Source organism: Hyperoodon ampullatus (assembly GCF_949752795.1).
Source record: "Hyperoodon ampullatus genome assembly, chromosome: 12".
Lineage (NCBI taxonomy): Eukaryota > Metazoa > Chordata > Mammalia > Artiodactyla > Ziphiidae > Hyperoodon > Hyperoodon ampullatus.
In genome coordinates, this window is record NC_136925.1 from 57,945,847 (window position 1) to 57,972,398 (window position 26,552).

Sequence of the window (26,552 nt, forward strand, 5' to 3'; positions counted from 1 at the left end):
GTCGGAAAGATCAGACGAACTGAAGGAGACAGGCACCATGATGCAGACCTACCTTTCACATCACTCGGCAGGTTCAGGAATACAGAACAGTCATGAGAAAGGCCCCGATGACGAGGCTCTTACCTTACTCTTCCCCCTCGTCCAGCTCGGTTTCTTTGTGCACCACCACCCTCGTGACCGACATGTCGGGGTGCTGCTCCCTGGCTTCCCTGATGGCCTGGGCCAGTGCCTGCGGGGTCAAGAGAGAGCACTGTGAGTAGAGGAAGAGGCTCTTTCTCGGGATGGCTATACACGAGCATAGCCATCACCTGGGATCCATTCCTCCTCCTGCCAAGACAGTTTCACTGCTTTATTTGAGGAAGCAGGAGACTTGAAATGGGCTCCTTTTTCATTTTAGAGAATGCATCTCATTTCCCCAGATTTCCCATTTCTCCAGTCCACTGCCAAATAATGATACACATAGGAGAAACACGCTGGCTCTGAATCCCACTCAGCCTGGCACGCACTGTGAGACGTGGAGAAAACAGATCTTCTCTGACCTTAGGATTCTCATCTGCAACCTGAGACTTATGCTAAGATTATAAAGATAATGTTAAGGTTCAATGTATGGATTGAAGGAATGATGTAAAGCCTCCAGCGTGGTGTCTGCCCTCCACACTCGAGTGATACTTGCAATTACCCAGTTGCCTCAGAACTCACAGTGCAAGAAATCTCTTGCATTCCTATACACTAATGATGAAAAATCTGAAAGAGAAATTAAGGAAACATTCCCATTTACCACTGCAACAAAAAGAATAAAATACCTAGGAATAAACCTACTTAAGGAGACAAAAGACCTGTATGCAGAAAACTATAAGACACTGATGAAAGAAATTAAAGATGATACAAACAGATGGAGAGATATACCATGTTCTCAGATTGGAAGAATCAACATTGTGAAAATGACTATACTACCCAAAGCAATCTAGAGATTCAATGCAATCCCTATCAAACTACCACTGGCATTTTTCACAGAACTAGAACAAAAAATTTTCACAATTTGTATGGAAACACAAAAGACCCCGAATAGCCAAAGCAATTCTGAGACAGAAAAATGAACCTGGAGGAATCAGGCTCCCAGACTTCAGACTATACTACAAAGCTACAGTAATCAAGACAGTATGGTACTGGCACAAAAACAGAAATATACATCAATGGAACAGGATAGAAAGCCCAGAGATAAACCCACGCACATATGGTCACCTTATTTTTGGTAAAGGAGGCAAGAATATACAATGGAGAAATGACAGCCTCTTCAATGAGTGGTGCTGGGAAAACTGGACAGCTACATGTAAAAGAATGAAATTAGAACACTCCCTAACACCATACACAAAAATAAACTCAAAATGGATTAAAGACCTAAATGTAAGGCCAGACAATGTAAAACTCTTAGAGGAAAATGTAGGCAGCACACTCTATGACATAAAAAAAAGCAAGATCCTTTTTGACCCACCTCCTAGAGAAATGGAAATAAAAACAAAAATAAACAAATGGGACCTAATGAAACTTAAAAGCTTTTGCACAGCAAAGGAAACCATAAACAAGATGAAAAGAAAACCCTCAGAATGGGAGAAAATATTTGCAGACGAAGCAACTGACAAAGGATTTATCTCCAAAATTTACAAGCAGCTCATGCAGCTCAATATCAAAAAAAAAAAAAAACCAATCCAAAACTGGGCAGAAGACCTAAATAGACATTTCTCCAAAGAAGATATACAGATTGCCAACAAACGCATGAAAGAATGCTCAACATCACTAATCATTAGAGAAATGCAAATCAAACTACAATGAGGTATCACCTCACACCAGTCAGAATGGCCATCATCAAAAAATCTACAAACAATAAATGCTGGAGAGGGTGTGGAGAAAAGGGAAGCCTCTTGCACTGTTGATGGGAATGTAAATTGATACAGCCACTATGGAGAACAGTATGGGGTTCCTTAAAAAACTACAAATAGAACTACCATACTACCAGCAATCCCACTACTGGGCATATACCCTGAGAAAACCATAATTCAAAAAGAAGCATGTACCACAATGTTCATTGCAGCTCTATTTACAATAGCCCGGACATGGAAGCAACCTAAGTGTCCATCAACAGATGAATGGATAAAGAAGATGTGGCACATATATACAATGGAATATTACTCAGCCATGAAAAGAAATGAAATTGAGTTATTTGTAGTGAGGTGGATGGACCTAGAGTCTGTCATACAGAGTGAAGTAAGTCAGAAAGAGAAAAACAAATACCATATGCTAACACATATATAGATGGAATCTAAAAAGGAAAGAAAAAAAATGGTCATGAAGAACCTAGCGGCAGGACAGGAATAAAGATGCAGACCTATTAGAGAATGGACCTGAGGACACAGGGAGGGGGAAGGGTAAGCTGGGACAAAGTGAGAGAGTGGCATGGACATATATACATTACCAAATGTAAAATCGATAGCTAGTGGGAAGCTCCCACATAGCACAGGGAGATCAGCTCGGTGCTTTGTGACCACCTAGAGGGGTGGAATAGGGAGGGTGGGAGGGAGATGCAAGAGGGAAGAGATATGGGAACATATGTATATGTATAGCTGATTCACTTTGTTATAAAGCAGAAACTAACACACCACTGTAAAGCAATTATACTCCAATAAAGATGTTAAAAAAATAAAATTAAAATAAATTAAAAAAAAAAAAAAACCTCACGGTGCAGGACCAGGCTCTGCTCATCTTTGCCCTATTAGGCTCTCAGTAATTGCTTGAGGAATGTTGCGGGAAAAATATCTATTAGCTTCTAGGACACAGAACAATTAAAACCACAAGCAACAATGACGACAAACAATCAGTAAAGCTAAAGAAAAGAGAGAGACTAATCTTTAGATAATAAAATACAGCTCCCTATTTTACAGGTGGAAACAGTGAAGGCAAAAAGGTTAATGGGTCTTCCTCAGGACCATCCTGCCAGGGGGCTACAGGGCAGGAGAGGGCTGCCCCTCCACTGATTCATGGGCTCTTCCCTGGATGAGGCTGTGAGAAAGCAGACAAGATTTCTCTGAGTTTGATCAGAAAGTAAACTGTATACGAGGATTATGGCAAAGCGGAAAGATCCTGTTCTTCAGAGGGGAAGATGTTTAAAGAGGTCCCGGGGAAAAAGTAAAAGAAAACCGCACAGAACGACACTCAAAATCTAGGAAAGAACTTGAAAACAAAAGAGAAATCCTACTAGGAGAGAGACTGCTGTATCTCATAAGGAAAACATATATTTGAAAAAAGAAGCACAATTTTCCTGCTGCTTTGTCACCTGCCTTTGGGGACAACTGCATTTCTTGTCTGCAATATCATTTCTGTTAGCTGGAAGGTTACTGAGCAAAACCCTGAGCCGCATTCCACAAAGAAAGATAAAACTATACCCCAAAATTATTTTTACGCCAAAAACTTTTCACTCAGAAGCCTGGAAGACACTTGAGGGTGCTTAAATTTCCACTGGGGAACAAACTCTGGCAACCTACCTGTGCTGGGACAAGAAAGGATTAGACAGGGGACCAGGCTTCCATTTAAGCATCAGCACAACTGCTTGCCACGTGGGGAGAGCAGGCAGCCCAGTGGGCAGGAGCAGAGTGGGGACCTCATCTCAGAGCAGGACAGCAAGTGCTGCCGTGTACTAACTGCCATGTGAGGGGGGAAGGAGACCAAGTACACCAGGGAGGCTCTAAGTCTGTGTTCAGAGGCAAGAGGGAGATTGGAACAATCAACACTGTCTACTCCCTGCTGGTTTCTGGAATCCAATTTGAGAAAGGACAGCTCTGATGGGAGCCAACGTGGCTACAGAACAACTTCTCAGCTACTTTGAATTTATGTTCATTACAAAGACCTGTCTACATTAAACCCTGTATTTGTCAAAGAGGAAAATACATGATACCCAAGGGAAGGTAGCCGGCGTGACACATGCTTTAATTAGCAGAAAAGTAGGGAAAATGGAAAACTGCTATTATCATCTTCAAACATACTTGAAGTACGTTTGCCCTCAGTTCCTTTCCTTCCATAATATCAGTACACGTAATTAAATACTGGAAAATGTTAATTTACTTCAGCAACAGTAAAGACTGTGAGAAAACTATCACATCGCACTGCCAAGCTGAGAAGTTATTTTATTAGAAAGAAATACACTTTGCCGTGTTGTTTATGCCTCCCGGGTACGGAGATGAGAGCCACAACTAGCACTGGGTGTAGAACCTGCAAAGCGAGTTTCTACAGGAGCACGCCTCTTTCATTTGCCAGCACAAAAGAGATTCCTTCTCTTCCTATCCTGCTCAGATGAAGGGTTTCCTTCCACTATTAAAATTCTTTTAATGTAGGCAGGGAACTGAAAAGGTGTCAATGACATTAACGTCACTGCATGATCAACATCAGTTTTAGGCAGGGAACTAATTTCCCTCTTTACTTTTAAATAGTTCCATCATCTCATTTACAGGCTTTAAGGGGAAAGCAAACTCATCAGGAGCTTCTGGTGACAAGCATACCAGAAGCCACAATTACATGTACTCAAAAAAGTTTATGACATCTTATAAATAAACATGAAAAAGGTAAATATCTATTCTCTTCATTTGGATATCTGACCTCAGTTTTGGGGTTTTTTGGTTTTTTTTTTTAATCGTAGTTGATTTACTATGTTGTGTTAGTTTCAGGTGTACAGCAAAGTGATTCAGTTATACAAATACATGTATCTATTCTTTTTCAGATTCTTTACCCTTATAGGTTATTACAAGATATTGACTATAGTCCCCTGCGCTATACAGTAGGTCCCTGTTGTTCATCTATTTTATACATAGTGGTGTGCGCACTTGTTAATCCCAAACTCCCAATTACTTTACCCTTATAGGTTATTACAAGATATTGACTACAGTCCCCTGCGCTATACAGTAGGTCCGTGTTGTTCATCTATTTTACACATAGCGGTGTGCGCACTTGTTAATCCCAAACTCCCAATTACTTTACCCTTATAGGTTATTACACGATACTGACTACAGTCCCCTGCGCTATACAGTAGGTCCGTGTTGTTCGTCTATTTTACACATAGCGGTGTGCGCACTTGTTAATCCCAAACTCCCAATTACTTTACCCTTATAGGTTATTACAAGATATTGACTATAGTCCCCTGCGCTATACAGTAGGTCCGTGTTGTTCATCTATTTTACACATAGCGGTGTGCGCACTTGTTAATCCCAAACTCCCAATTACTTTACCCTTATAGGTTATTACAAGATATTGACTATAGTCCCCTGCGCTATGCAGTAGGTCCGTGTTGTTCGTCTATGTTACACATAGCGGTGTGCGCACTTGTTAATCCCAAACTCCCAATTACTTTACCCTTATAGGTTATTACACGATATTGACTATAGTCCCCTGCGCTATACAGTAGGTCCGTGTTGTTCGTCTATTTTACACATGGTGGTGTGCGCACTTGTTAATCCCAAACTCCCAATTACTTTACCCTTATAGGTTATTACACGATATTGACTATAGTCCCCTGTGCTATGCAGTAGGTCCGTGTTGTTCGTCTATGTTACACATGGTGGTGTGCGCACTTGTTAATCCCAAACTCCCAATTACTTTACCCTTATAGGTTATTACACGATATTGACTACAGTCCCCTGCGCTATACAGTAGGTCCGTGTTGTTCGTCTATTTTACGCATAGTGGTGTGCGCACTTGTTAATCCCAAACTCCCCATGTATCCCTCCCCTTGCCCCCTCGCCCCACTTCAGTTTTAAAATGGGCTGAAGGTGTGCGTCCTCACGGCAACAGCTAAAGCTGCAGCGTCATGATTTTCTTCTAATGGAAGAGTTAGGAATTTTGTTATTTTGTGTTATTTTGGAACTTACGCTTCAGACTGTGTTTTTAATATTTGCCGTTCAGAAGCATTACTATCTAGATTTCAGGAAAAACGGGACAAAAGAATACACATAAAATAAAACCTGCAAGTAACCCCTCAAGGGAAAAAGTGGCATTTGAAACCCTGAAAGGGCCTTGTTTGGTGGAGACAGAGGGCAGACGAAACAAAGGCTGGGAGAGGACCCCGATTTTCACCTTCCCTCAGGCCAAAGAATGTGGGTTCCTGCCCAGCGCACTGTAGAAATTCAATAAATGCTGAGTGAGAGTCCCCGAGGGAAAAAGAGTAAGAATACAGTTTGCTCCAACTTAAGGTCAGAGCAACTCAAAACTGTCCCAGTGAAGAGAAGTAGAATAAATCCTCTATATGGGAAACCAGACGCTTGGTTCCCACACAGGTAATTCATTTTCTAGTGGTGAACAGACACACGTATAGTCATCTACTAGGAAGCTCTATTACTAAGTCAAAATTCAGAGTCAAGGCAACCTTTTAACCTATATTAACTCTTAAGGAATTTTTAAAAATACATTATGAAATATGTAAGTAAAATTATGTATACAGGAGTTTTTAAAAAACAGTAATTTTCTTTTTAGGCATAGAAGAAAATCTATTCCTGTTTGGCCTTTCTTATAGCAAGCCTTTCTTAAACGAGAAATTTTGTTCTCTAAAATTTCTGTGTTCAAAGCTGGGTGACTATCATTTGTTCCTACTCCCCAGCTGAGGACAACTGAACATTTGGTCAACTGAACATTTCCATTTCTTCAAATTATTGTAAAAGGAAAAGAGCTTGGTCTCCTTTAAAGTTGAGTTAAAATCACTAAGAAAATAACAAAGCGCCTGGAGGGGTGGGATGGGGAGGGTGGGAGGGAGGGAGATGCATGAGGGAAGGGATGTGGGAACAGATGTATATGTATGACTGATTCACTTTGTTATAAAGCAGAAACTAATAAAAAAAAAAAAAAAGAAAAGAAAAAAAGAAAATAACAAAGCAAAAAATTCTCATCATCACTTGGGACTGCAGTCTAAAATTAAAGCTACTCTCCAAGTCTCCGGCAGTTCCATTCGTCACCTGTTCAGCTTAACAGTAGAATGGAAGTACAATTCTTTAAAAAATCTTTTCTGAATACATATAAATTTTCACTTTGTAAGAGACCTTATATTACCTCTTCCTACCCTTCAATAATAGTAATAACTAGGAGAAAACATCTAGAGGTAAATAGCCCAACTTTTCTAATGCTATAAAAAAATACTTGATAAGTTCCTGAAAGCAGGCATAAGTCAAACTTAGCGGCTTCCTTATTTTTTTGGAAGCCAGTGTCGTTTAACTGCCATTTATTTTTCAATAACTGATGACTTGCCTTTAAACCAGGCCCACGTGAATGCCTGATGGTTGCCAAAAATCCTCTTGATTATTGTGAGCCAAAGGTGCATGTAAAGCTAGTGTGAAATGAAAAACAACCCACATTTTGTGCTAATTCAGTGCTAGGAAGGCTGAAAGGACAGGTTGTGTCTAGGCTGTGAAGGGTCTTTATGCCAAGCTTAGGAGGTGCATTCATCTAGGAAGGAGATACTGAGAGAAGTGGTTTGACACAGGGACGTGACATGATGACAGAAACTTAGAAAATAAACGTGGCCAGTTTCAGAACCAGAAGCTCAAGTCTTTACCTGGTCGTGATCAATATCTGCATCTCCCGTGATCACGATGCGCTTTTCAATTCTTGTTTCAGATATTCCACCTTTTACAGTCTAAAGGCATAAAGAAACAGAAGGGAGGGAGGATTAGCAATCACTAAAACATGCTTACACATAATTAGAGAAAACAGAGATGGCGCACACCTAGACCTTCCAATCATCGTTAAGCAATTCACACTGGGTGGGGAAGACTGATGTTCTAGAAATTTCTTTATTTTTAAGCTCCATAGAGAATCCGATCGTTCAAAATGTAGCATCATCTGTAAGACCCCTAAACTGAAAGCAACCTTAAAAACTATCTTATCAAGATTCAGGTGAGATTAAGATGCAAGAGATGCCATTTAATCCAAACAGTTCCACTGGAACATTCCATTACAGTTTCCTGAGTTTCTTCACTTCCAATTGGCCAATTTTTGAAAAGAAGCAAGCAAAGGAGAAATAGTTGTTTGTTTTATGTAGAGTTTATAAGGAATGCTAATAATTTAGGCATCTAGTTTAGGTTTCGGAAATTGCTTGACTGGCATCATACAGATTCATTTGGTGATTTTATTCATTTGGTTTAGTGCAATAATAATAATAATAATAATAAAGAAGACTTGGACTTGGTTTAAGATAGGTAAGATGTGTGAGGGAGATATAAAGATTTTCATCCAATGTTTGATTTGATTCTGCACGTGGCTGTGACATGGACATGGAATGTGGCTGAACAAAGGCTGTGAGGAGACCCAGGGGTAGGAGCTCCTGGGTGAACTGCCCACAGAGTTACAGAGTTACTGGCTTGGAGCGAGGTGACAGAGCCTGGAGCATGATAGAAGCTGAGAGATCATATGTCTGTGACACTCTAAACAATGAGCAAATACCACCCAGTCCTGAGAAAGTGCACACTCAACCTCTACAACACTGATAAATTTACACACGGTCACAGGTATTGCACTTAACTGTAAGAAACAGGGCTGATTGCTAAGATCATTAGGTCTTAATAACTGGATATGCTTTAAAATGAACACCAATACCATCTTGCACTTTTGGGACATTTTTCAATTCACAAAGTTTTTGTTGTTGTTGAAATGTGGCGTGAGGAGGGCACAAGGGATACATTTGAGACCTTCAAGCACTAATCAAACGTGAGAAGCAGAAGCAAAAGGAACGACTGGAAAATAATGCTGGGTTAGAAAGGTGATGACCACGGCACGCACTGGAATCACGTGGAGGGCTTCCTAAACACTCCTGGGGCTTCAGAAGATCCAGAGTGGGGTCACAGTATTCACACTGCTAACAAGTCCCTGGGTGAGACTGCTGCTGACAGTGCAGAGACGACACTTTGAGGATCACTGGTCATCAGGTGTTAAACATTTAGAGAGTGATCTGGAGAAATGCTCCAAATCGACATACTAGTATCTTAAATCAATGGGGGAAATTTACATGATTTGAACAACTCGGTGAAAATTTTCAATGGCAGTCTTCACCTCCTTGCTTCAGTCAGGAGAGCTGACTTGTACTTACCAAAGCTAGGCTTCCAATTTTATTAGGTTCCCTCTGCTCCTACAGCTGCCTTAAGTATAGCTATTTAGAACATATTTTTGCCCCCTTGTACTTTACAAATTTGCAATTTGAATTTGGTTTAAATGCAAATGTCAGTGGAGCCCAGTTTCTTGCATACTTTAAATTTAGGCATTTTTATTCCACTGGCACTGTGCATAATAATTGGAAGTGTGAATAGGAACAAAGAAACCATTCAGAAAAGATTTTGTTGGCAGTGTACATTCCCCTGGATTGCTTTACCTTGGTGATGTGTGTGGTTGTCGTCGTCGACACGGACTCAGATGTGACGGTCTGTGCAGTCAGTAACGTGCCCGAGTCAGCACCAGCCCCGCCATCAATCTTTGAAGAGTTGGGGGGAAAATACAAAGTAAGGCTTAACTTCCGTTACGTTGTCAGAGAAGACCCCTCCCCGTCGAACATGCAGCTTTTAAGACCTAAGGAGTCGACAGAAGATGCTAGCTGCCTATCCTCTGCATGTCTGTAGTGGTGATTTACAGAGATTGGCTGGCATTTATAAACAGAGTAAAGTCAAGGGCTAAATGCACGTGGAGAAGCCAACGCTGGGCGGAGAGAGAAAAAACAAAGAATGGAAGTAGAAGGTGGGACTGAGATCTACAGGGGAGTCATGAGAAAATCTGACTGAGGGCCATTTACAGAAGCTAGAAGAAGAAAGCAGAGAACCAAGCAGAGAAGTTTCCACAGTGACCAGAGGTGCTGAGTTTGTTGTTTTTTTAAGCACAGGTGGGTAAAAATAAACGTTTTCTCAGATTACTAAGCAACAGAACCTGACTAGGATAGACTAAGCTTAAGCAATTTGGTTAATTGCTTATCTCTAGATTTTTTTTTAATGACATTGTTCCTGTAATAGTTTGTGCGTATACACGGCTACATGTATTTCAATACGTATGCACACGTGTGTGCACATGCGCATGCACTCTCTATATATAAGTGTGTATATAGCTTATATATAAATCTTATACTATGTCTATATAGGGTTTAACTTCTTTGCTTTGATACTAGAAAGTTCTAGAGTTTACCAAGGGAAATAATGAAGCACATTAATAGGCTAAGAGTTTATGCTAAGATCACCAAACACATTTATCTCCAGTTTCCTGACACTGACAGGAAATAACTGGGAAGTGCAGAGTCTTTCTTACTGTAAGTTAGGAGGAGATCTCTCGAACTTGGGTCACGCACCTCTACTTCTTTACAAGGGCACTTACCACAACAGAAACACATGAGTACACACTCTCCTACCACGCCCGTTCATAAGAAACCTATTTGTGCTTATGTGGGATCTACGCACATTTACAGAGAGCGTATCTAAAATGATTTTAAGGCATGTTTCACACATAAACGCATTACACCTTTAAAAAATATTTCGAGAGGACAATAATCTGCCATCCTGCACCGTGGTACAATCCTACTAGAACACTAAATTTCTCAGTTGAGAAAAGAGTTGTCCCAGTTTCTAAATGGTTCCATTTTGAAATGATGACTACTTTCCCCTTTTTTGTTACCCTTAAGGTTAAATATCTTATTTCAAACCTCTACAGAATCAATGTGTGAATACCTAAAATCAAACACACGAATCTGATAATTATTTAGATGCACAGTATCACATTTACATAAGAATGGCAATATATGTTTTCAGAAAATAATCCCACATGAGGAGAAGCACAGGTGTGTGTGCATATGTGTGTACTTGTAAATAAGAGTGAGTTGAATGGCTCTGTCTTCGTGGAGTTGGAGGAGGGGATAAAAGCCTAAACTAAATCCTATGAATCCACAAATTAAATCAGATCCAACAAACTTTGTAAGATGATCTGTTTCCCAAGTGTACATAAACACTCCTGGATACATCAAGCCAGAAATGGCTTATAAGAATAATAAGAACACCATTGGTACTGCCTGTCCTAAAAAAATCACATGTATGCTTCCCCCCATAATCACTGGGTCACCAATTTGACTGTAGCAAGTTACGTTGCTGAAGTACAGTTATAAAATGAAGATATAAAAAGCTACGTCAAAGTCAGAAACATAAACTAGGAGAAGACAGAATGAAAACAGAAAGACTAAGTAAAACAGAACTCAAACAGTCCAAGTCTAGAGACTTTGTACCTGTGGAGACTCATATGTGATGGTTTTGGTCTCAGTTTGGACAATAGGGACTTCCTTGGTGGAGATTTCTGTCCTTTGTGAGGCATCAGAAATTGTTACCATCTCTGTTTTTACCACTGGTGGCTGAAGTGAAAAGGAAGGGAAACATAAATTCTAGAGGTAATAAAGTAAAAGTGCTTAATGGAGCCTTCAAAAATAACTGTAAGAAATATATCCAAACACACACTCATGAACAAAAGAAAAGAGTAAAAGGAAATCATCTAAAACAAAAGACAAAAGAAAAACACTTTCCTTCAAATATCATATATATGTGTATAGATATATATGAAGAATAAGCTAGCATAATGGCTCCCTAAATCGTGGTGGGCTTCAAATTATGATGGTCCCAAATTACTTACGTGTCAAGCCTGGCGTACAGTGATATGGAAACTTTAGCTTTAAGCAAGTAATGATAAAATTGAAAATAAAACAAAACAGAATGAACGATGAGAAGTGACCTGCCTCAATTTTTATTACAGTTTAAAGAAGCATATAGTTTGTGTGAAGGCTGTAATGTTTGCGTGTGTGTCTTTAATTGGCACACTTGGTCAGTAGGCTAAGATTTGCTCTTTTCCCAAAAAGCCTTTTCTGCTCTACTGACAAGGAGATCCCATTTTCAGAAAGAATATCTTCAAGCAGGATTGTTTTCAGTTATACCTGTCTAAATCTTGCAGTGTTTCTTCTGTATTACATAAGTTAAAACGTTCTATATGTAGAGTCACTCCACCATTGTTGCATTAATGCTTTGAACCATTTAAAACATTCAAGGAGATGCCTGTTAACATTGCAGTCTGCTGAGCATGTATCTTTCATACACCATCAGACTATACTACTACCAAAACACTACAGTGCTTTCCTTGAGAGAAAATTCCCAAGTGTAATTATTTAAAGAGGAATAACCTGTATATTAAATGCAGAAAATAATAGTTCAAAGCATTCAAAGACTTTCAAAACGTCTTCTCTGAAGTGAAATCGGAAGTTTAAAAGTAACATAAATCCAGTTAATTATTTCAAGACAAAGTCACTTCAAGATTTTCTACCCCGTGAAAGAGAGCAAATACGGATAATCCCTCTACTGTCGGCATTTAATTGTAATCAAGGAACACTCACATGGAAGTAAATCCTCCCCCAGCCTAACTTTACCTCCCAAATCAGAGACACTGCACCTAGTGACCAAGACTTAATCTAAGAGGAGTATGGAAAGTTCTCTTTCTTGAAGAGAAAAAGGAAAAGACCCATACCCAATGGAGACAACTCACAAAACACATAATCAAACTTGCAAATAATCCAGAATTGATGACAGGACAAAACGAGAAAAGAAGGGGATCCTCCTGTTAGCTTCTCGCTGCCCAGAAGGAAAGCTACGTCTCCTGACCAGACCATACAGTCCCTGGAATCTAAAACCTGAAATGCCAGGGGTATTCAAGAAATAATGTTTTCATCAGGGCTAGATGCTGAATGCAGAGCATCATGGTAATCGGAGCCTGCTGCCATTCTGAAAATCTTAAACTGAAGAGAGAATGAGCCAGAGAGTCAAACCCAGTCGTGACACCAGCAACACACACACACTGCCCGTTTTTCAACAATACACACACAATTTTCTAATGAACAAAAAGGCACTGAGTATGAGGAGACAGTGCAACTGAAGATAAACCATCGAAAACATCCAAAACCATGCAAAGAAAAATTTCAACGTGAAATGAGAAGGGAAAAAAAAATGACACGGCTGCTGTTGGAAAGTTTATCGGGTGATCCAGTTGCGGTAAAGACGCCAGAAACCGTGACCCGAGAGGGCAGGAAATCGACAGAGCAGGGCCTTCCCCCTTCCTCCCGTGAGAGATCAAAATCAGAATCCTGTCGAAAAAGCTGAAGGAGACCTGGGAGGACAGGAAGAAGAAGAGAGGCAGGTGTGCTCCACCTGAGAAACAGCTCTAGCGTTGAGCTTCCCGCTGGGGTCTCCCATTTACCTCTGAACAACAGATAATCTGTGGCAAAACATCAATGTCAACGGGAGCCACGTCTCCGTTAACTTTCTGTTGCTCGTCCTCCGTTTCTTCGCTCACGTCTTGCTTAACAGCGCCTTCGTTTCCACTCTTCTCGGCAGGGATGTGGGGGCCCGCTCCTCCCTTTTCCTGGGTCACTGTTTCTACTGTGCCGACACTGGCACCTGCTTGCGGGACCGCGCTGGCTGCCGGCACCGGGTCCTGCCTCTCTACTACCTTGGCTGCTGGGCCGGGTGCCTCGTCCACCTCTTCTTCATACTCTCCCTGCTCCTCCCTGAGGGAGCCCCCTGGCGCTCGGCGGTGGGGCCGGTACTCCCCCACGTCCTCCGCCTCCTCCTCCTCCTCGCTCTCGCTGCTGCTCTCAGAAGACAGGGGGGTGGGGTCTTTCTGCGTCCCCGGCTCCGCCTTCCGCATCTCCCCAGGACCATGCCCAGGGGACGGCTCTTTACCGTTCAGCTCTGCCGGGGTTACTCTTTCGTCTTTCCCAACCTCTGCCTGCTTCTTCTCCTCCACTATATTCAGAGTCTCAAGTGAACTCTGCACAGAAACAAAAATGGACGAGGGGGAAACAAAAATAGATGAATAAATCAAAACGACGGCAAGCAAACTTAACCGATGGCGGGTTCATGTCATGGAGGAAAGCGAAGATGATGATGATGATGGTGGTGGTGGACTGAAAGGGAAGCGGGTGAAAACGTGAGCGGGATCGGACACGTCGGGCAATGGTATTAACATGGAAAAGGGGAGAACCTTAACAGCATCACTGGCTCCGGCGCAAGGCCCTTCCGGCTCAGGAGCGCATTTCTGCGGAACAAAAAGCAACCGAGGACACAGAATCAATAAAGGTTTACCTCGACACCCACCAAAACAAACATCCGACACCGCGAAGACACAACAGCAAGAATCAAGAGCTACAAAAACCTTTGCCCGAGGTCACATGAAGGACAATCCAGACAAATGCAAGAAGCTTAGGGAAGGAAACAAAAACACAAAAACAGCTAGCGTCCTCCCAAAGAGATGAATGGTTTTATTATACCTATAAGCTCCTTCTTGTTGAAAAGGTAGGGGGGAAAATGGAATTATACCAGAGCTTACTCATGATTTTAAAGTTTAAATGTTAAGACTTTTAAAATCTATTCGACAGTTTGATTTTAATCAGACAAAAAAAAAAAAATACTGCCTGAACCCCTAATTCCTAAATGAATATAGTATTAATAAGATGATGCCTTTGTTTTTTGCTGGCTTGTTTAAAAATCAGCTTTAATTGGCAAAATTATAATTGTCTCAGACAGTTATTAACAAAAAAAGGTTGTCATTTCAGAAACGGTTATTAACATCCCAAACTGTGCGACAGATTAGCAAAAGGGATATTATAACATTAGGGTGGATGTCAGTTATGGCTCCAAGTGCGTTCTCTTAGAATTTAACTCCTCCATTTGAAAACTGAAATGGACCCAGTTTATCATTTGAGATGCACATTGCTAGCCCCTGCAGGCATCTACTTTGGGGGAGTAGATTTACTCCAGTTAAGTACAGGACCTAAATGTTCAATAAATGCCTGAAGACAAAATACATTAGTAAATAACTTCCTATGCTATAGTATTGATAATCAGGGTAGAAACTTTCTTACAAAGGAGTCTGTTTTTAAAGATTAAAATTTTCCTTATTTTTTTTTAAAAGGCTACTTTACATAAAGCCTAGCCAACTTTTTGACATTCGGGTAGCACTAATGCCTTGTGCTCTAACTTTAAAAATTCAGCTAGAGATAGTAGCCCCACTTATTCAAGAAAGTATCTCGATGCTGAATGAAGAGCACTGCACCCCTGAACCCTCTGGGCAGAAACAGACCTTGCTGTGAAGCTGCCAAGACACTAACTGCACCGGAGCTGTTTCCTATAACAGGTAACAGGACCTCATGTTTATATGCTACAGCAACATGGACAACCATGAGCAAAAGGTCCTGAAAGGGTACCCGTCAACATATACTCACACACTGTCTTGGATCTGCCCTGTTACTCTTAAAGGCATGGTAAGGGCACGTTTTCATTGCTCAAAATTAATACCATGTAAATCACGTTACTGACAGACCAAGAGAGCTATCCTTCCAAGTTTATTGAAAGCCCAGAGGTTTCAGATGTTAAACTGGAAATCTCTAAATCTATTTTGGTAAATGGGTAACATTTAACTATACCTACTTATAACCTTCTTTATAAATAAAGATATCCAGTGATCAGAACATTTCTGAAGGAGACATTTCATTATCATTATTTTTATGACTTAACCTCAAATGGCCAGATGGGTTCTGCCCAAGTTCAGGGAATCCCTTAGGGGTCATTCCAAAAAATGAAAAGAATTATTTCATTGAATATGGCAAGCACTTCGAATTTTTCCATATAAGAAGGATTTTTAAAATAATAAACCATCAGAAGATGTTTAAAAGACATTTAGGCTTTGAAAACTTTTCTGCAAAAAATACTTAGCTTCTACTTGGTTGAAGGTTTCCCTCCACATAACAACTCAGACTCTGGGCCTTAGTGGTTTAAATGATTCTCTGAATTTAGGCAGATTGGGGTGGACGGAAAGGAAGCAAGAGAAACATCCAATCAGTATCTTTTCCTCGAGACCAAATTCTGTCATTATTTCTTGAATGTTTCTCCCAGGAAGAGTTAATTGCACCAGTGAAAGCACTGGAGGACGGGGTTCCTTAATACTCAAAAAATAAAAATCACTCTTATACGTGGCTTTTAAAAACAGGGGAAACAAAGTAAAATGCACCTCAGGCAACTGTGAGAAGGGCGAGGAAGAAAGCTTTTCAGAAGGTGCACTAGGGTTCACAACAGTGCCCTCTGCTGTCCAAGCGGTGGCTGAGGTGAAGGAGGCTTTCATGCTATCAGAAAAGCCCTTTTCACTAAATAAAATTGATGTTATCTCCTCTTCTAGGCTCTAGAGAGGTCAGAAAAGGAAGAGCAAAGAGTTAACAATAAGTCAGAACAGACAGCAGTGACCTATTGAAAGGAAAGGTTACACCAGAAAGAATCACAGAGCAGCATAAATTGAAAGAAAGGCAAGGATTCTAAAAGATTCTGCAGCAGGCATCTGTGGCCATTGGCCTGAATGACAGCTTTCCACCCTACTTGAGGATCGTTGATAGCTCTAACCTACAGAAACAAGCTGAAACTCTTTAGTTTCTCACTGAAACTTTATCTCAAGCTGAGAATAACCAACCCACTGATCCGTCAAACGCTGCTCTGTATATTCTTTTTTTTTTTTTTTTTTTTTTTTTTTTTTTTGTGGTACGTGGGCCTCTCACTGTTGTGGCCTCTCCCGTTGCGGAGCACAGGCTCCGGACGCGCAGGCTCAGCAACCATGGCTCACGGGCCCAGCCGCTCCGCGGCATGTGGGACCTTCCCGGACCGGGGCACGAACCCGCATCCCCTGCATCGGCAGGCGGACTCTCAACCACTGCGCCACCAGGGAAGCCCCTAACTCTGTATATTCTTCAGGGATCTTCTCGGCGCGGGCCTTTCTGCATAGAACAGCCTCTTTGGTGGCCCCTGCACTTGCTACACTTATTTCTGTGTTACAGCTTGGGTGTCCCTAACCCCTTGCCTCCAATGCCCTTCCCCAGGCACTCTGGACCTTGCCAATTTTGTCATCTCTCTGAGGTCCACTTAATATTCCACGTTTTGTGTATGGCCTTCACTAAGCATTTCAGCTCCTATGACCTCTCCCCTGCCCCATACCACTCTGTCTGTACGGAAAGCGCTTTGACAGTAACCCACTGAAATTCCCTCAGACATGCTAAATGTGCCATGGAATGAAGAAACAGTATCTATCTCTTTTTTTTTTTTTCAACAATAAACAGGTAAAGAAAATAAAAAACTCTAAACAGGAAGACAAACTCAGAGGGGGAAACTCTGAGCAATGTAAAAATCATCTATCCCTGAAAGGCTATTAAGGCGAATTTAATCTTCATATTTCTGGCCCTTAAATGACAGTCCTTAATCTGCCTGAGGGCACAACAGGAAAGCTGGGGACTATCCCAGGTACCTAGAATGCCAATGGTTAAGAGTCACCATGAAGCTCCCCCTCACGTCAGATGTGTTCAAGAATACTTCCTAATAAAACCCACTGCTCAGAGATCTTAAAGACAGATAAATGAATGAATAAATGAATGGCATTCTGGGATGCCCCTTGGGAGAGGCGGCACTAACTGGGGTGAAGGGAAGGTACAATGAGATGAGGAGGGCGAGGTGCGTAAGCACAATACTCAGGAGAGAAAAAAACCTTCTGGACAATTTCAGCTTAATTACAATCTCCATAATTACATCATCCCTAGGGTCGGGTGGGTGGAGATGGTGTCCTAACCGGTAAGAGATCACTGGGGAGTTTAAATAAGTGCCATGCATCTAACTATTCGATAAAATATCTCCAAAATTACCTTAAAAGTCCAACGTATGTAATCTCCACTAGACTCAGGAGTTTCTATATAAAATATAAACTCATATTTTATACAAGTTCAAGTGTGTCATAATTCTCACAATACACAAGCTGATATACAATAGTTATTTGCCTATTAAAGACTAAATGATTTGGTTTCCAGTTTTCTGCTCTAGTCTCAAAATTATTCATAATGTACTGAAACCATTTTGAAAGTGTGATGTATTGATTTCTAAACAAGAAACTATTACTGTTCTTTTTTTAATCTATAAAACACATATTATAGACATTTGGAAAACTTGGTCAAATTATACTCTTATGCATAATTTTTTATTTTACATTTTATTAAGGACTGCAATTTAAAGATAATCAGGACACCCTGAAAAATTAAGGAGCAAAATGAAGATGAAACAAAGACAGAAATTTAAAAGATATTCTGTTAGAAGTCAAAACACTCCAGTAGACTTAACTTTCAACTAATAGCAATGATGTGTTATTTGGCGTGGGGCAGATACACTGTAAGTGGTCAAAAAATGTTTGTTAGGTGAATGGATGATTGCAGTTACAACAGTCCATATGTGTGTTAAGTAAGTACGTATTTTCCTGCATGTGCTGGAGAGGAAAAGAATAAGAAAAAAGCAGTACCTTCAAGCGTAGATAAACCGTTTAGGAGCTTAACAGTGGATAACTTCCAGATTTAAATTTCACATAACATCATTTTAATGTAACTTCTACAATAACGAATGGATGGTTTTCACTGTACATGGTTTATATTGTACACTCCCCTAAACGATGACATCCAGAAAAAATGATCATTTTAAACATCTTCACCAAAATCCCAAAGTTTCCTACTGCAAGGACATCACTTTAAATTGATCAAATGATGTCATCTGACTCACTTCTAAGAAGGATAGATTTTCAAAACTATGTAATATTTCAAAGCATATGATATTAAAGTCATCATTTTACACGCAGAGTCTGACTGGCTTTGGATTTCAAGCTAACCTTTAAATTATAAAGATGTTACTTGGTTTAGCTTTATGACGTTATGTTTCTCATTTGCAGTGTTCCAGAAATATTTCATCTCAACCAGATCTCAGATTCTCTTAGCGCAAGGCTTCATCTTCCACTTAATCTGCCTCCCCCACCATTCCACTGTATGTTCTGATGAGTAATACTCTCTACCAACTAACAAAATCAGACTTGGTGGAAGGGAAACACTTTCTCCTTATTCCGATCTGTGCTCTCATTCCCATCCCCCCATAATCCATTCCTCAACCAGCACCAGAGGGGTCTTTGTCATACACGTGGGATTATAGCACTTCTCAACTTAAAGCTCTCCAATAGTTTCCCATCACTCCTATAATGTAATTCCAAATTGTTAATATGTTCTTGAAGATCCTGCCAAGATCTGGAGTCTGACCTCTTTGACTTTTCTCAGACCTTGTCATTTGGTCTTTCAGTCCTTTAAATTAATTTGTCTTAGGGCTGCATTTGCTCTTCCTTACACATGGAAAAAACTTCACATGTCCACCTCCTTCTCATCACTAAGGCCTCAACTCAAATGCTATCTCTTCCCAAGTCTTCCCAATCACCTTCTAACTCGACAAGTATTTCATCTCCTTAACACTTCTTAGCGCTCCAAATTTTCTAGTTACTAATTTGCATGTCTGCTATCTCCTCCACTAGACTCTAAGCATTCTAGTCCCAACAAACAACAAGCTGACCAGCTGGCTAAGCAAAATCACTAGAAATAGAAGAATAACAATGTAAAAGCAACGGAAAGCTAACTTCCCTAGTAATGCCAGGTATTTCATATACGCAGGAGCACAGAGAGATCTGAGGGGCTGCTCGCATACACCAAAATCTTTTAGCCCACTGAAAATCTTAAAAAATAAAAATTCAAAAGGTTTCCAAATGTAATTAGTAAAACAGTAACCTAAATCACACATAATTCGTTACTCTAACACCACCACAGTGTGCGTTGTACAAACAGTGCATCTTCGTGTGAAATGATGGTTTCCCAACTGCCAGCCACATCCATCAAAACAAGGGGTCATTTATCACCTAAATCGGTTGAGATGTCTGCACTTCAAATTGTGGATTTTCATAAAGTTCTTTTGCAATATGGTGCTTCTCATCTAATGATTCTATGTTTCTATTTTGCTTTTTAAGCACTCAAAAGTTTATTTTTAAAAATTTAGGTTGATACACAAGGAAAAAGGAGTATCTTATGGCTGTGGACAGAAATAAAGGAAAAGGGGAAAAAGCAAGAATAGATCCAAGGATGCAAGGTGAACACCTTGTCTGCCTCCTGGGCTTTCTCTTCAACTGTCCATGCGGCCGCCATCTGATGCTTCTCCGTCATGGATAAAATATCCTTGAAAAGATGGTCTCCTTTGCTCTATTGTTTTAAACAATAGACATGATCAACAAATAAGACAAGTACATTACATCTATAGCAACACAGACATAAAACGACTGTGTGGGTCAGCGGAACAAACCAGATGAAGCGGCACATAAAGAGAGGACACAATCCCAGCACGTCATCAGACACTGTTTCCCCAGAAAACACAATGCTCTAGAGTTGATTCTGAAATATGGACATTAATATCTTCAGAAAAGCTGAAAATAAGAATTAAAGTTGTATACAACTTCAGAAGACCCTGCTATGGTGTTTTAAATCTTAATATTGTCAAAAGCTTTTTCAGTTTTTAGCAATTACTTTTGCTCATCTGCTTTAAAGAGCTGTTTTCCTTTCACTGTCACAAACTTAGAAATTTAAAGTAACCAACAGCTTTGCTTTTTAAGAAAAGGTGAATAAAAATAGCCTAAGAATATATAAATCAAACGCCTACAATTTGGTAACATTCAAGTCAGACTAGATGATGAAGTTAAGGAGAAGAGAGGGGTGAAAGGAAAAGAGGAAAGAGGAAATTGTAGGGTAACACCTGAACACACTTTTTAAAACTGCGTATTAAATATAGTATGATCACTATCTCCCTCAAGTAAAATAAACGAGCCCATGAAGTTCTTGGTTGACAACAGGAGAGATTTTGGAGCATCAAAAAGAACAGATATAGATGAGAATGAAGAAATATTTTGAGAATATATTCTGAAGGCAATGCTTATAGTGGTGGCGGAGAGAAATAAACCATGGAAAGAAAAAGAATGAGTTTGGAGAGATGTTATGGGTGAAAATGTTCTTAAAGTACTCATCTACATTTCATTACTAAGAAGTTTCAGTATTAAGTTGTATAATTAACATTTTACAAGTTTTCAACAGGGCTCATCAGTCTTTAAAGCTAAATTTAGATCTTTATCTTCACAGTAATTACCTTAAACCATTCTAAATATGGTCTACATTCCTACATCCCTTTAATTACTAATTCTTTAATTATTAAACAAACTCTTATTTCAGAAGTTAATAATTAACTTACTAAATATAATATACGTCAGTTTCTAAGTCGCCCTATGAAACGATTCATTACTACCAATTTACTTGAGTAAAATAGTGAAACTATTCTAAAGGTATTTCAAAACTCATACAATTTACCCAAGAACTACATCAATAAGTATTACACATTATTAATAAATATTTAGTATTTTAAAAATTATTAGCAGTTACTTTTTTTAAAAAAAGGGAACATTTTGTAACTTCTTGAGAATCAACATAATAGATTAGCAACCTAAGTTTTACTGAACAGCTGGATTGAGACATACAGCCAACAAATAGCTAGTGACATACCCCTTGTGTCTGTAGGGACAGAGGTGTGATACGTCGTTTTTCCCATTCATTAGGGCGTGGTTCGGGTGTGGATTCCATAAAATTGCGCTTGAGTTCACTAATGCTAGCCTGGTGTTTCAGTATTTCCTCCTGGGCCTTATCCAGGTCCTAGCAATATGTAACGTAATAAAGGGGGGAAAATCCAAAAGGAAAAAAACAAAAAAAACCCAATAGGATAAAAATAAAAAATGAAACCAAAAAATAAGACAAAGTAAACTTATGATTAAAAAAACATAGTAAAGCAAGAAAAATGCCAAGTCTCAAAAGCCATACCATCACCTAGGAATATGAGTTTGTCCAAATTTGAAAATAAAACCAATGTGCAATTTTTTTATGATTCCTGTCTTAAAGGGTTCTGACTTCTTCTTTGTTTAGAATTGTTTAAGAAATCAGTAGAAGGAGGCTATGGAACTAATACTCAACATGGCCAATAACGCTTCTTTCTAATAGTTGGATTTGAAATGCAGCCAATGACTTTGTTCCTGCAAATTTACCTTTCTGATTAGGGTTACTACTAGAGTTGCACTCTGTAATATAATGAAGCAAGTGAAAATAGAGGAAGGTGGACTCAGAGCCCATTTGGCCTGACAGGAATCCAGTTCAGGGTCATCCCAAAAAAAGGGGGTAGGGGGACCCACGGTTGGCTTTTTTCAGGAAACTCCAGCAATGGTTTTTAATCCTTATGGAATAAATGGAACAGCTTCCAGAGGCTGCTTCTGTTTGGCCTTTCTCTAAAATCAATGAACATCATATTGGTTTCATGTACTTGCCAAGCACAAAAGCCACCCACATACCAAACAGTCCTTATAAAAAGATGCGAGGATAACTACCAGGTCAATTTTCACTGAAGTAGGTAGGCCCTGACAAATGTCACTTGTGGGATTTTTTAGATTGGCCCTGAGAAATGATATTTGTGGAAATAAAAGGCAGTATTGAGAAAACAGTTTTAACTGAATTTTAAATGTTTTCTTATATTTCAAAAATCATGGGGCCACCTGTGGATTATAGCTTTCAATCCCACTACTCCCAGAGAAACAGGTCATGCATCTGATTAAATTAGATATTCCATATGCATGCACAAGCATAGTAGCTCATCTATGAGCTGCTATTGCCATTTGCAAAATCTCATGAAAATCTAAAAATCTTTGCATGGCATGGAAAAATGACTGTGGCTTGAGATCAGGCACATTTCTTGCATTTGTTCAAAGCAATGTTATGTATTACACTTTAGAGCATTTTAGTAAGTTATGCAAAAATACATTTCCAACAGTTATCAAAGCTGCTGAAAGCAACCGAACGGATTAGTCAAATTACTGAGGATTGCAGCTCTCCACTGAATACGCTGCCATGTACTACCCTAAAAGAAGGGGGAAAAAGAAACAAAAAACCGTTCTCGCGTGACACGGGGAATACAATACATTTTACATTCCTAATTGGGTGGCTAGGTTTTTTTTTTTCCTCCTCTTTTCTTTCTTACTTTCTTTCATTTATTCTTTTTAATCAAAACAAACCCATTAATTAGCATACTCTCAAATGGAAGATTTTAAGTGGACCACATTCCTAATTGCATGGATTTTGGCACTCTCGCACCACCAAAAAAAGAAAAAAAAATTGTGGACACAAGGCCAAATGACTTAGTGCCAGATCGACAAATATTTGTTCTGGTGAACGTGTATTAAGGATGGGATTATGTTACTTCAGACTCTAAACCCTGGAGATAACCCATTAGGAGAAAATAGGTTTACTTGCAGAACTTCAAGATTAATGAATAAAAACTTTATTCATTTGATTACACAGAATTTTTTTTTCCCAGTTGTCACTTTGAGAACTTATAGTAGATATATTCCTACCTAAGCCACTTTAAAAGAACAAAGTTGGACTGGTAACATGCACTCCCAAGGTGAACTTCCCCCATGCATTTCGTGCACTGTGCTTCAAAGTTGCCAGCCAGCCAGCCTGTGCGTGACCCCCCGTTCACAGCAGCCTGGCAGCCATTAGGACAGAGTTGTTTTCTTAAATTATACAAACCTCCAACATTAAATTGCTATGTCTGACATAAATATTATCCCCTTCTACCCTCAAGGAATTTTTCTGTGAAATTAAATCACACACAGGGGGGGAAAGGCAAATAAACATAAGTTTATCAATCAGCAAGCACCAGAAATGACTCAGAATTGGATAGTCTAAGACATTAAAATAAAAGAGGAATAAAAATCTTAAGAACCTAAAGCCACAACGAGCAAAACTCACAAATAAACCCTAAAAGTGCTCCGCCCCCCGCACAATGATAATGGCAGGCAGCAGCTACCAGGTATTTAACTTTGAGGGAAAAATATCCACCTCCTCCAGCTGTATTTCCTCCTCTTCCGTCTTCGCCTGGAAGTCACCCAGCAAGCAGCCAGAGAGAAGGGGAGTGTTAGTGGAAATGCTACCATCAGTGCAAAGAATCTGTATTTGAACTTAAATGGTGAACCAGCATTACCAACCTTTACTGTCTGGCCCTCAGAAGATGCAGACTATTAAGCCACTTTGGTCTTTCTTCACCTACAGTGTTGTACAAATGATGGAAATGGTCCTTTGCAAAGGTGGAATGGAGAATGGAAGCTTCACTCTTTCTCAGTCCCTAGATTATGCGCTGCTTTTTAATATGTTTTGACTCAGGAATGAAAACATGAGAGTGTAAAAATGGCATAATTCAATCTGTTCTAACTTGAAACATCTAAATCAACTAGTGGTGAGGGCAAAGTGTCATGATGTAAATTTTGGCTTTCACTTTCTATCAGGGACAAATGTTGACCCTATTATTTAGTTTTTTAACACAGATTTCTTTCCTTGGGGGGAAACTGGTTTATTTTGCTACTTTCATAAAAATGGTGGGTAGTTAAAAACATTTTTATATTTTATAGCCACTTTTCTTTCATAAAATTCTTTAAGCAAGAATATTTTTTCATAGTTGGACAATTCTCAGTTATCTAATGACCCAAAGAATTAATCTGTACATTTAAAACTAACATAAATACTGATGACTACTGACTCATGGAAGGGAAGAGCATAAAAGAAAAATATTGGTTCAGATACCAAAGGAAAATAGTTTAACCTTTACATGTTCATTTATAGCAGGATTATACATATTCTTTTTCTTCTTTACTGTAATGACAGTGTCAAATCCGAGAGTTCAAAAGTGTTTTTTTTTAAACTATTCAAGCATTTTTGAGAGGTAAGCAGGGAACTCAGAGTATCTTTTGATCAGCACGGAAAAATTAGACACAGCCACTCAACAATTTGCTAAGAATCATCTTCCAATTCCTTGGTCAGCACTTAATTCTCGAAAATGTCGATCTGGCATTCTTCAGGTAACCTTCAGGAATCAAGGATTCTCCCACTATGCCTAATTATCTTCATATTTTCCTTTAGATTTGCTCTAAATTTTGTGATTTATTTTATGTATTAATAGTAACCACAGGATATGGGACACTAAGTCCCAGACCACATTTAGCAAAACAAATCAAAAACTACTACACATATGAGCACTGCTTAGTACTGCAGAGGTCGCCCTATATTGGGGCAAAAATCCTCGGATCAAACCAGACACCTAATTTAAATAAAAGAACACTAAGAGGTCCAGTCCAACCTTAGTGCTACGGAGTCTAAATTTTCAAAATACTATGGTTCATTTTTCATACATATTTGTTAAAGGAAAGATAACAGAATAGTATCTTCCTTACAAAATATGTGACAGTGACTCTTATATAAAACATGATTTTGAGTTAAAAAAAAAAGAAAAGAGAACAAACTACCTGAACTTCATCTGGGCTCCAAATGCTACAATAATAGGGAGACAAGGAGTTTCTGAGATTAGACCTATGCATGTCAGGAGTAAAGGTCACAGATGCATCCTCAAAAATGCAAGAACAAGCTTGGCTTTCTAACAGAGAAATCATAACACTAAGGAATTCTACTAATACATATCGATCACAGTTATGTCCAGTGCATCCTAAGTTCTATATCAAAATAAAGTTTCCATCCTAAAGGAACAGCATGAACATTTATCTGCAAAATGGACAGACCCAAAACAGATTATGAAGGGCAACATAGGTCCCCCTCTCCTTGCTTTTATGGCCTAGTATGGTTCAGGTATTTATAAAATAATCCTACAACTTCGCTCTTAACTTAGAATGTGTGGACCTAGTCAATTAATATCAGTGGAGGGAAAGTGTTTAATTACACTTATTTCTCATGTACTAAAACGATGTGTGTGAAAGTGTGCAGATCATACTATTTTGAGGTTAACCAGTGATGGAATTTATGCACATGTTTACACTCTACATTAGGAAGGGTGTAAGACGAAGTGGAGTGTTGTTGACCGCACAGATTTAAAGCTCATGTAGGAGAGCCAGCAACTGCTTCCTCTTCCTCCGTTTTGTCATTCAAGTCACAGTCATAAGAAACAGTCAAGCAAGTGGCTTTTGCCTCCAGATAGTAGAGGGATAGAGCCAGAGGAAGGGAAAAGGTGAGAGAAAAAGGCACTGACTGAGACGCAGAGAGAAGGAGTCCAAAAATGAGGATGAGGGAGGGAAGGAACAAAGGGGAGGTGATGGGAACACAGTGCTGGATGTCGGTGGGGAGGAAGGAGACCCAGACCTTGGGGAGGCTGGGGAAGGCAAGGCACCCACCATCATCGAGCAGTGAAGGGAAGCGAGGTGGAAAGCGTCTGCAGAAACTGAAGAAGTACCCAAACTCTGAATCCTTGTGCTCAGCCTCTTTTAGAGGCTTCTCGTGGGCGGGAGGACAGTCAGTCTCAGGAGGGGCTTCAAGAGGATCCAAGCCAGAATCACAATCCCCCTGTTCTGATGTTTCACCCGTGGAAGGGAGCTCTAAGCTGTCTAGTGTGATCTGATCAGCCTCCCCAAAGGGGTCTTCCTCCAAAATGTCTGAAAGCAAGTCCATTTCAGGGGCTGGCAATACGTATGGGGAAAGAGATGAAGCACAGTGGATGAGTGGTGAAGGTGGG

The 26,552-nt window shown here is 39.8% G+C and overlaps 1 protein-coding gene across 1 annotated transcript in view; it reads right to left on the reverse strand.

The window, feature by feature from the left end:
* The window catches only part of EPB41L2 (erythrocyte membrane protein band 4.1 like 2), a gene marked incomplete at its 5' end in the record, with an annotated part of 111,765 nt that overhangs the window by 14,677 nt on the left and 70,536 nt on the right, over positions 1-26,552 (reverse strand). Inside the window, 10 exons of the mRNA XM_079716628.1 lie at positions 124-229; positions 7,583-7,663; positions 9,392-9,490; positions 11,273-11,395; positions 13,279-13,851; positions 14,065-14,118; positions 16,090-16,257; positions 20,057-20,158; positions 21,503-21,649; positions 23,570-23,632. Of these exons, the coding sequence (XP_079572754.1) occupies positions 125-229; positions 7,583-7,663; positions 9,392-9,490; positions 11,273-11,395; positions 13,279-13,851; positions 14,065-14,118; positions 16,090-16,257; positions 20,057-20,158; positions 21,503-21,649; positions 23,570-23,632 (1,515 nt within the window). The 3' untranslated portion in view covers position 124. The remainder of the gene's footprint in view (positions 1-123; positions 230-7,582; positions 7,664-9,391; positions 9,491-11,272; positions 11,396-13,278; positions 13,852-14,064; positions 14,119-16,089; positions 16,258-20,056; positions 20,159-21,502; positions 21,650-23,569; positions 23,633-26,552) is intronic.